General features: G+C 35.9%; 1 protein-coding gene across 2 annotated transcripts in view; it reads right to left on the reverse strand.

Moving 5' to 3' along the window:
• The window catches only part of HNRNPLL (heterogeneous nuclear ribonucleoprotein L like), a 38,262-nt gene that overhangs the window by 16,441 nt on the left and 9,754 nt on the right, over positions 1 to 12,067 (reverse strand). For both annotated transcript variants that reach the window (XM_060652949.3, XM_060652938.3), the window contains exons 2-6: positions 11,052 to 11,170; positions 6,074 to 6,311; positions 4,126 to 4,206; positions 2,684 to 2,785; positions 2,526 to 2,598 (exon numbers count right to left, since the gene is read on the reverse strand). In XM_060652949.3, the coding sequence (XP_060508932.3) occupies positions 2,526 to 2,598; positions 2,684 to 2,785; positions 4,126 to 4,206; positions 6,074 to 6,311; positions 11,052 to 11,170 (613 nt within the window). The remainder of the gene's footprint in view (positions 1 to 2,525; positions 2,599 to 2,683; positions 2,786 to 4,125; positions 4,207 to 6,073; positions 6,312 to 11,051; positions 11,171 to 12,067) is intronic.

The raw sequence follows: 12,067 nt of genomic DNA on the forward strand, positions 1-12,067 counted from the left end.
AAGATGTACACATAGACAAGTTTTGCTTAACGTTTCTGGAGTGATTCTCTGGAGTCCAGGCTAAGAATTTTTCACACTAAAATGTAGTTTGGGCTGAAAAGGACTTTTAAAAATGAGGTTATATTTATTACAGAGCTCTTTTGAGTAGAAAAAGTTACAATTCATTCACAGGATGCCTGGGTGGCTCGGTGGGTTAAGTGTCTGACTCTTGATTTTGGTTCAGGTCATGATCTCAGGGTCATGAGAATGAGCCCTGCGTCGGGCCCCGCACAAAGCGTGGAGCCTGCTTGGAATTCTCTCTCTCCCTCTCTCTCTGCCTCTACCCCACTCATGCTGTCTCTTGTTTTCTCTCTTTCAAAATAAATGAATAAACTTAAAGTTACAATTCAGTATCAACTTGAGTAGAAGAGGAAGTCACAAGACTTCAAGAATGTAAACTGGTATGGTCTCACCAGACAAGTATCTGTAAGGATTTAGAAAACAAGAGTTTTTCCCTTGAAACATAACCAAGTAAAATTCTACTTTACTTCTTTACATTTTGCTATTTAAATATCTATCTCACCCATTTGTAACCTTTTCTGACACTAATTACTTGTATGAAAAACTAATCTAAGTTGGCTCTGCATAAACTTCAGACCTTCTAAAAGAACAGATGTGAACACTAATAAGAAACATATCTACAATGTTTTTTAAGAGACATTAAGAGGAAGGTTACCAGAGCTATTTCAAAAGAGTTTAAAAAAAAAAAGTGTTCAATAACTGACTGTAATTTGACAGAAGTGAGAGATTTCTCATCAACCACTTGTTCTGTTGTTTGAGTACTAAGGCTTTGTTTTCCAATGCTGTATTCAACTGTACTAAGCCTATGCCAAGTGGATTTGTGAGTAGTGAAAAACGTGGGGTCCAGCCGAAGCTGCATTATAATACAAACCTGTTTGCAACCCCATGCATAAGACAAGATGATTTCCTAAGAATTGAGAATTAAGGGGCCAATCACCCAAAGTCCTAAATATTTGAACATGCAAAAGATCATCACATTGTCTTCTTCTTTCTTTTGGCAAGAATACATGCACTACAGAGTACCTACTGCCCACGATATTTTGGATGCCATAAAAATTTTTCCTACTTTGTGGATTTTTACAGATATGCTCATCTTGGTGAGTTTTTTCAACACGTGGTTCCAACACTAATATTGTAGTTGAGGTGTAGCCAATACTGCAGCCCCCTTGTTTTTACAAGATCCACATTTTAATTTGTATATTCCAGAATTGCCACACAGTTAGTTGAACAATTTTATCAGTCAGATCTATGCTCGTGAAACCTAGCATTTATCAGTTATAGGTGAAAATGCATCTCAAATGAAATGCTCTTACTTTAAGATTTATCAAGTTTAAATATTGTCTACCTTGAACAGACATGTTACTTTCACCTACATTTGAAATGTCAAAATTTCTAGTTACAGAAGTTAACATGAGTGATAACCTTAAATTGTTACAAAAAGTGACAACTTATGAACAGCCACTTTACAAAAAAAAAAAAAAAAAAAAAAAAAAAAAAAAATCAAACCACACAGAGATCGTCTTTTACATATAATGCATCTTTTCATCATCAGGTTAATCTAGTCAATGTCCACAGTTAAGGAAAAAAAAAACCCAAAAGAGTAAACTTAGGTGCAGCAGGTGTGCACCTTTCTATTCCTTTTCTTTCTAATATCTGTGTGGATTGGTTGAGCATAAGCAGTTCTTAAGACCTGTTGATAATCTGGCCCTGGTTATTTGCCAATTAACAATTTGAATCTAGGCTGCAAACAGTTACAGTAATGGGCGTTAAGATTTACAACATCATAGATAAAGTTCTAGTACCCGTTAGTGAAAAATCTTAAATTCTACAACTGAAACCTTAAGGGAAATCAGACCAATATATACATACAACTTGAATAAATGGGCACAGTCTATCATGGTGTTCATCCCATGCAAGTCTGAAGTACTGTTAAGTGTCCTCCTTTAAAAACTTGGGGTGATGGTGCATGCAGTATGCAGTCAAGGTGAATTGCAAGTCTGAGTTTTTCAGAGGGCTTTCTGCTGATGCCGATGTTGTGCATGATGAAGTGTAGAGTCAGCCTGCTGGAGTCCTCTATCCTTCTTAATGCCTTGTCCAGCTTGGGGGAAAAGTCCTTTCCATAGAGAAGCAGTGTGCAAGTTTGCAGTTTGTAAGGAATATTCTGAATCAGTTTCCTCTCCTCCAAAGAGAGAGAGCTGCTTGGAGAAATGCAAGTCCTTGAACTGCGGGCGTGCCTGTATGTGTGGGCTCCTGGTTGAACTAAATATAAATAACTCCGTACATACCAGTAGGGGGCACTAATTTCAAGGTTATTTTCCAGCATTACATGGCCTTTGGCAACAAAAGCATTCACCAACAAGGTTTTCATTTGAATGAACTAGCTCACCTCAGGAAAAAGGAATCTAACTGCATGTAAAAATTTGTCAGCAGATGTAAGCACATTCTAAAATGCATAAAATACTTACCTCGTCTTCCCAAATATGGTTTAGTGTAGTCCCAACTGTCATTGTCATTCCTAATAACATTTAGACGAGTTGGCTGTTAAGATTAAAAAGAAAGTAAGCTCAAATTGTATATCCAAAGCATAAATATTTCTTTGGCGAAGTGTTGAAAAAATATTTACCCTTGCATATTCGATTTTTAGTGTGCAACATCCAGCATATATATCTGCTCCATTGAGTGCTGCTTTAGCTTTCTGGGCACAAAGGACTGATTCAAACATAAGCTCTATTAAGGAAATTTGGTTTAACGTATCCAATATTTTATCATTATTTGTTGCCTCAGAAAAGGACTGAAAATAATCAGAACTCTCACTTCTAGAAATGTTTTACCAATAAAATTTCTAGATGAATTTTAGGAGTACTTATTTTCAAAATCAAGGGTGCCAAAGAAAACATAATAAACCAAACTATCTACATTAATCCTTCCAAGTCACCTGAAGTACTTCATAAATTGAAAGGAAGAGGGAAAATGGAGCATGGTTACATTCCCAGGCAAAGGACAGTTTGCTATCTCGAAACAGGAAATATTTTACTCTTAAAAGTAGGAAAAACAGGGGTGCCTGGGTGGCTCAGTCAGTTGAGCGTTCAACTTTGGCTCAGGTCATGATCTCACAGCTCATGAGTTCGAGCCCCGCGTTGGGCTCTGTGCTGACGGCTCAGAGCCTGGAGCCTGTTTCAGATTCCGTATTTCTCTCTCTCTCTCTCTCTTTCTGCCCCTCCCCCATTCACACTCTGTCTCTCTCAAAAATAAACATTTAAAAAAAAAAAGTAGGAAAACCATTACAACAAAACCAAAGTTATATAAAACAAATATTTGATTATATTTCTGAGAAGACAGGGTTTTATAACCATTAAACTATCTTCACTTTGTTGGTTTTCAAAAATTACTTGAGTCTATATATTGTTTAAAAAAGAAAAACAAAAAAAACCCCACCAACGTGGTTTTTTAAAAAAAGGGCAAAAATACCTTGCTAGAAGTAAGCACCATTAAGAATTTGCTGTATATCCCTATCTTTTTCTATGCATACACATGTACATATAGGATGTGGGGCGAGGGTAGTTATTATTCTTTTGTTTACATGGGATTATACAGTACATACTATTTTGCTACTTGTTCTTTTTACTCAACATATCACATATCTAACAAAGAAAAGTTCTTATATAAACCTTGACCATTTAAAAGAGTCAATAAAAAAAGGTAAGAATAGTTTTACTGACTCTAAAGTTTTGGTACTTCCAAACCACCTATTTTAAGGAGAGATTCAGAAAAGTCCGTTTAGGATACATTTAAAAAGGTAGAGATGTACATATTATCAAATAATGTTATTTCTTCTCCCATTAAAAAGACAAAGCACACTATGAGATGAAGCACTGGAATGTTTTAGGTAGCAAGTTATTACCTGTGGGCACTGCAGTTTTTAAATCTAAGACAAATAGATTTTGGGGGAGGAACAGAGAATAAATACCACTTGTCCAGATATCATTAAGCAGTTAAAAGTAAGACGTATATTACACAGCATTCATATACATCAATTAAAAAATTTACAATCAAAGGATATTCAACCATTGCTTGTATCCCATTTCTCTTGAATATAACAATACGTTGTACTTTTCCAACAGGGTTGCATACTGTATATAAAACATCCTATAAAGGAAAGAAAACAAGATTTCTTCACATACAAGATTTCTTCACATTTTATACTTGGAAAAACAACAAAGTTACACCCTGCTTTTTTTTTTTTTTTACTAAAAAGACACCTGTCAAGATGTCATTTTGATTCATTACTAATTAAACTTTTAAAAATTGTTATCCTTCTAAAGTTACTTCCTCACCTATACAATATACCCAACATTAGAGAAGTTATAATGAAACATTTCAAAAAGACTCGTACCTATTTTATCTCCTAAATAAACCCTCAATTCTTATTTTAACAGGTACTTAAAATAATATCTGACAATACACAATAAATAAGCCAAAACTATAATCAATTAATGGTTTGTTTTCCAAATGTGACTCTGGAATGTTTAATATTATAATCACTTGAATTATAGTAATAAATATTTATTAAGGGGTAGTAATAGATCAACTCAGTATTCATTTTTCAAGGGACAATGACTATAGAGGAAAGACTCAGGAAAGATCATTTATACAATGTTAGATGTCAGCAAACAAGATCCCTAAATTAAGTAAGAGAGAAATTAAAAACCCCCTTAAGAACAATTCTTCAACTGTCAAATTTCTTGAGCACCTACAATTATACAGTGGCACCATTAGGTACTAGGGATACAACAATAAGCAAAGCAGAGTACTTGTACTAGATTAGGAACATTCTTTCTCCCAAAACACATATTAATACTGCTTATTAATAAGTCTAGAAATATTACAGAGGTAAATAATATCTAACAAAATTTAAATAGTATCTTATGCTTTGTTTTTTAGTTTATGTCCCAGTATCATATAGAAATCATTTTTTCTTTCCCAGAGAGCACAAGCAAGGGAGGGGCAGAGAGAGGGGACAGAGGATCGATAGTGGTCTCTGCAAGCCTGATGTGGGGCTTGAACTCACGAACTGCAAGATCATGACCTGGGCCTAAGTAAGATGCTCAAAGGAGCCACCCAGGTGCCCTTTACTAGAAATCATTGTGTTTTTTATTTTTACTTTTTATTTTCTTTTAATGTTTATTTTTGAAAGACAGACAGAGAGACAGAGTGCAAGCGGGGGAGGAACAGAGAGAGAGAGGGAGACACAGAATCTGAAGCAGGCTCCAGGCTCTGAGCTGTCAGCAGGGAGCCCGATGTGGGGCTCAAACTCAGGAACTGTGAGATCATGACCTGAGCCAAAGTCAAACACTTAAACGACTGAGCCACACAGGCGCCACGAATCATTCTAATTGAAGCTTCCCTCACTGTGATATTCTATTCGTCACAAAAATAAAGTGTCCTTGTCACTAGCTTATTATGAAACATCATGTGATTATGAAGTAGAAAACTTAACTGGTTCAGGACATGAATCCTTTGTAAAAATTCTGTTAATACCACTTTTTTTAAAGAGTTAAACAGGGAATTTTAAGTAAATCAGGTTTTTAATAAATTATCTCAAAACCACTTATAATAATATATGCATTTTATTATATACTATGGGATTCTGTCCTTACCTAGTAGACACTCTTAACACATATAATGGCACATGAGTGAAACAAATTTCTTGGATCACTTCTAACAAGTCTAATTCCTTACCAGAAACAGAGTTAACTCTGATGCTGAATAATAAACATTTTTAAATGTGCTTATTTAATTATGACCACTGCACTTCTGACGTTTTTACCTTTGGTGCTCACCATTTCTTTGTTCATTAAACATGACAGTCAAAATTAAGATTCATTTTAAAAATTCTTTAAAAAAACACTGTTTTTAAATACCTAGATGGCAGTGAAGAAAACTGTAGGTTAGTCACTCTGAAGGCAAATTTCAAAGTCACTGTTAATTTAGTTTATCATACTAAAATACATACCACTGTAATTGGATAAAGAGGATTCTGAATTGATAGCAGAAGAACTTTGTTGCCTCCTGATGGATCATCAGTATTTCCTGGCCGAGTGATCCTTTTGCTCGTAGAATAGTTGAAAAAAGCCTGTTGACCAGCAATGTACACAGGTTCATCCGCAGCAAAGGTCACACATTCTTTGGCACTATCTATGTTTTCAAATTCCACTAGAGCCTGCCGTTTAAATGGCATCATCATAACATAGCTGAAAGGCAGATTGGGAAGGAATACCGAAATAATAAATTCAGTTAACACTGATTCTCAATCAAGGAAAGGCAGACTCTAATAAAAATGTGTCAAATCATACAGATTAGTATTTTTCACTACCTATATTCAATGTTAGTCAATTCTTTTTTTTTTTTTTAAGTTTATTTATTCGGGGGGGGGGTGCGCAGAGAGAGAGGAGGACAAAGGATCCAAAGCATGCTGTCAGCACAGAGCCTGATGTGGGGCTCTAACTCACAAACCATGAGATCACAACCTGAGCCAAAGTCAGACAATCAACCGACTAAGCCACCCAGGCACCCCTACCTAATGTTAGTTAATTCTTATAAACTGTGGTACACCAGGCAGATGGTTCATATGTGAAAGCTTATCCTCCTGTGACAGAAAGGTTTTCCATCTTTTGCCTTCCTCAAGCACAATTCTGTTATCAGTTACCAATGACGCCTCCCTGTTTATTCTTCAGGCTGCCACTCCCAAGCAATACTAGAAAATCTCTAGATACAGAAACCAGCGGAGATAAAACTGAACAGAAAGTTAGCAGATGGGACCTTTAACAACAGAAACTCCTACCTCTACTGAATTTTCCAAATAAATAAGTGCCCACACTAATAACCAAGGACTATAAAATTTCGCTTATCTTACTAAAAACAAAAGAATTAAAATATACATAGAAACAACTGCAAACCAACCAAATTTCACACAAATAATCTCTTCCAAAATATTTTTTAAATATTAAAGAATCCATGAAAAGATACTCAGCAGATGATGATAATCATGGTTGTCTGTGAACAAAGAGGGTGAAGTTATTTACATTTCATTGTATACTCTTGGGGAGGAACATATTTTAACACATGAAATGAAAAAGAAAGCAACGAAGAGAGGGAGGGAAGAAAGAAATCAAAGCACATGGATCACAGTCGGGGAAATATTATGTCCTCTATTCATAAGAACAAGCACCTTAAAAAAGGTTTTAAAATACAATTAGCACGGGTTTTATAATAGCAGAAGGCTGCAGAAAGAACATCAGGTCAGGTACTCAGTGACAGCACTATTTCTGAATCAGGCATCTAGACCTATCGCTACCCTTTAGAAAGCAGCAAATGATTTACTAATAAGAAACAGACCACTTTGTAGCCTGGCATAGTATGTAGTTTCTTATGAATTTCACCTTTCCTCATTTATAAAACGTGAAAGACTGTTGTCAAGATTATAGTTACTGAATACAAACTGCTTGCCTCGCCTCACTCATCTTCATATCCTCAGAATCTAGAAACAGAGCTGACACGTAACAGGCATTCAATCAATATCTGTTGGTCTATGAGGCTTGTTAGCTCTCCCCACCCACAATTGTTCAAACTTAAAGAAACTATTGAAACAGTAAGATAAAGAATTATCAATTATGAATATAAAATATAAATTCCAAGAAAGAAATATTATTTTTAGAAACTTCTTGATGAAGTTCTGAAGTCGTGCATACAAAAAAACAGAAAACCCTGGAATCAGGACTATGCTAAAGAAATTAAAGAAGGAGGCACTTGGGCGACTCAGTTGGTTGAGTGTCCAACTTCGGCTCAGGTCCTGATCTCGCGTTTGTGGGTTCGAGCCCCGCATGAGGCCCTGTGCAGACAGCTCAGAGCCTGGGGCCTTCTTTGGATTCTGTGTCTCCCTCTCTCTCTGCCCCTCCCCTGCTGGTGCTCTGTCTCTCTCTCTCAAAAATAAGTAAACATTAAAAAATCTAAAAAAAAAAAAGAACAAAAGAAATTAAAGAATAAACATTCTCCTCCCACAAATGTAAGGTGGTTGAATAGCTAAATAGTATTACCAAGTAAGTATGTTAATAATGCCCTTTGATTCTTTGGAACACAGAAAATTATAAAGGTTGAAAATTAAATTTTTTATTGACCTGTCATAGACTTGGTCTTAGTAAAACTGCCTATGGTAACTACAATAAGAAGTGAGCTAGAAGCACAGATTTAGAAGTGAAAAAGTGGCATCACATGAAAATAAAGAAGGGAAAATTAGAATGTTGCAGACATTTTAGAATGCACCTAAATTATCTGTCACGTAATTTTTAAGAAATCTTGAAAAGCATAATGAGGAAGATATGAGAGTAACAAAGAAAAAAAATAAAAGGGCTAAGGGACATGGTAGGGTCAGTGCTTTCGACTTATAACTCAAAACACATTTACTAATATTTAAACAAAAGCTGGAGGAGGCAAAAGATTTTATTATACAAATTGGGTCCCAAAAGGTTTGTTTTAAAATATTAAACCAATATAGCTAATTATACCTAGCATGCTCTCCTTTAATGGAAGGGGAAAAGGGAAGAAGAGAGAGTACATCTTTTTAAACATTCTTTTGATCCTAACAGATGAACATACTACAGAATAAAGACAACAAATACACAGAATTTTATTAGACTGACACAACCATTCTCAACATCTTACAGTTTCTCCTCAACTTCTTTCCTACGCATCTAGTTTTCAGGTATAAACTTACTCGATGTTGAACTTGGTGACGCACCTTTTTACATGAGCAGTTTCTTTTTTTTTTTTTTTTTTTTTCAACGTTTTTTATTTATTTTTGGGACAGAGAGAGACAGAGCATGAACGGGGGAGGGGCAGAGAGAGAGGGAGACACAGAATCGGAAACAGGCTCCAGGCTCCGAGCCATCAGCCCAGAGCCTGACGCGGGGCTCGAACTCACGGACCGCGAGATCGTGACCTGGCTGAAGTCGGACGCTTAACCGACTGCGCCACCCAGGCGCCCCGCATGAGCAGTTTCTATATCATGTCTATAATCCCACACACACCACTAAAGAAATAAACAAACAGAGAAAGGTTCTATAAATGCAACATTTTGAAGCAAAACACCTACTCCTCACCGGAGGCTGTTCAGGGTTCTTTCAGTTTTAACAGCAGCCACCTCTTATTCAAGATCATTTCACACAATTAAAACTCCTAGTGCACATATTTATGCCAATTAAACTTTTAATTTTACACTAATTTGTTCCAATTATTTCACGACTTTTTTATCCACAAAACTACCAATCCTGAGGGCAGAATGATGTACTATGCAAATTAACAGAATTACATTCACATATAAAACACTTTACCATGGACTAAATATCAAAAAGTATACAGGCCACTCAAAAGTGATTCACATTAAAAAAAAAAAAAAAAGAAGAAGTGATTCAAATAATTCAACAACTTCCACAAATAGTTCTATTTCTTTAAAGCCGAACATTCAAATCTTGTGTCATAATTAACATAAAAATGTCAATATAGTTATGATTGCTCTAAAGTTCCCACCAGTATTTGCTCGTCGACCTGTTTTCTGACAGGACTCCAGTATCTCTTGGCTTTAAAGAAATCACTTTAAAAGCCTAAAATAAAATTACCAAATAAAAAATAAACCAGAAATAACCATCTCTTTCTAATCCCATAGGACACTGCAACCCACGGGGTTAGTCTAGTACCAACGTGCAAATCTAAATAAGGTCTAAGTTTGCTTCAATATATAATGTTCCCGACAAACTTAATTTCCAATATCCTCTTCAAATGACTAAATAGGGATGTAGTCATCTGAATGACATTTCAAGAAACGGACTTTCCTTTGCCCATGTGGACCGCCAATCTGTACATCCAATAATAAACAATACGTAACAGTGGTCTCTAAGGTGCATAAGTTGAGGATAACAGGTTTGCCACGTCACCCACCTCTCTGTAAGATCATCAAAGAAATTAAAGAAGATGCCATGATGGAAGGTGTCACCTAACTCTACTATTCCTTTGAGGCAATGATTCCTTTCTGTTGGACATCTCTGCTCACTCTCTCACCATCTATTTATGCATCCTTTCAATACCCAAAACTCCACATAAATTTCCATAAAATTGAAGCAATCAAGTTATCTCAGCAAATACACTGAAATCTCTCCCCTGTTTATGTATTTTGACTTGGACTGTGTCTCTGATGCCTCTAACCAACGTATTCACCAAGGAAAAAATAAAATAAAATCAACTCTACACTATCCATACTAATAAGAGAACAACAGCCAGGCATACTCCAAAAATAATTTAGAAAGAATTTTTGAGTGTCTATTTTTGGCAGTACATTCACTTTTCTGATTATATTTTCATTTGAGTCAATATTCTTAAGCATACGCTAACTATGGAAGAGAAAGGAGGAGACCGAGTGAATACAAAACACAAAAAGAAACTAGGATAAAACACTTACTTCTCATGATCTGCAGAAGAACTCCTGGCAGCACACACCTAAGGCAAATAATGCCTACCCTTCATCTACTCACTTTTAGTTGCCAATTAATTCTTAAACATTCCAAAATAAACAACAGCAAATCAGTATTTAAGTACCGCTACCTGAAACTCTAAAGATGAAGGGCGTAAACTCATTCAAACATGAAAGCAGTGTTTAACAAGGAGTCATGGACTCATTTTGAAAGTCAGATAAAAGATGAAATTACCCATTTTGCATATAGCCTGGCTGGGGAGTGATAGGTGATCATGGATCCACAAAAATACATCTCTGCATCATCCCAGGAAGGAAAAAAATAAGAGGCTTAAAAGGTTCTAAAGAAATACTGTCACAGGCAAACTTAATATATACTATGGTCAAACATCAAAGCTTATATTATAGCAAGCAAGCAAGGCTTGTTTTACTATACTGTTTTCAATCTGCATGAAGTCCCTAGGGTCCTTACCATATTGTCCCAAATTTCTCCAGGGCCTCCACAAGGTCTGCTTCCACCACAGATTCACAGAGTCCTCGAACATGGACAACAGGTGAAACAGAAACTTTATGATGACTTCCACCTGCCTCCTAGCAAAAGAAAATAATTTCTAGTTAAAAATTTTAAAGGTCTAAATTGCATCTATAGTAGATTCAATTCTGCATTAAAAAGCAAACATCAAAAAAAATTCCAAACCAAACTGCATTCACAAGTTAGCAAAAGGACCTGAGAAAAAAAATCATCGATTGTTAGGCATGAAAATTTTGATTTCTTAGAAGGGGGTATTTTCTCTTAATAAGAAGTACAACATAGGGGTGCCTAGATAGCTCAGGGCTAGCTCTTGGTTTCAGCTCAGCTTATGATCTCACAGTGTGGGGTTTGGGCCCCGCGTCAGGCTCTGTGCTGAAGGTGCACAGCCTGCTTGGGATTCTCTCTGTCCCTCTCTCTCCGCACCTCCCCCATTGTGCACGCACACTCTCTCTCAAAATAAATAAAAAGAAGTACAACATAAATTAATAACTTATTTCAACTGCAATAAAATCTCAGAAAAAATTTCAACAGATGCAGAGTATGTTATGACTGGAATTATATCGTATACTGATAATTTCATTACAAAATATCAAAATCTCAAGTAGTCCAAATGAACAAAAAAAAAACCCCAATTTAAAATGTTTCTTTAATACAAAGATTACAAACTTTATATCATCTTTTGTCCTTGTTTAATTGGTTATCTCGTTCCACACTAACTTAAAGCTACTGTGCTTACTTAAGCAGCACACTTGACAGCTTAAATTTGTACAAGGTACCATCTTTGTTGATGAACAAGTAGTGCTCAAAAATGCAAGCCTTCCTGGGCTTCTCTGGAATACTCTGTATCTTTTGAGTACACCCAGGAGGTAGTTTTAAAATACACGTATATGGACTATGTATGATATGGACTATGTATGAGAATTATTTTGACCGTGAAAATGGCTCTGTCATTTACT

Source organism: Panthera onca, chromosome A3 (genome assembly GCF_046562875.1).
Source record: "Panthera onca isolate mPanOnc1 chromosome A3, mPanOnc1 haplotype 2, whole genome shotgun sequence".
NCBI classification, from domain to species: Eukaryota; Metazoa; Chordata; class Mammalia; order Carnivora; family Felidae; genus Panthera; species Panthera onca.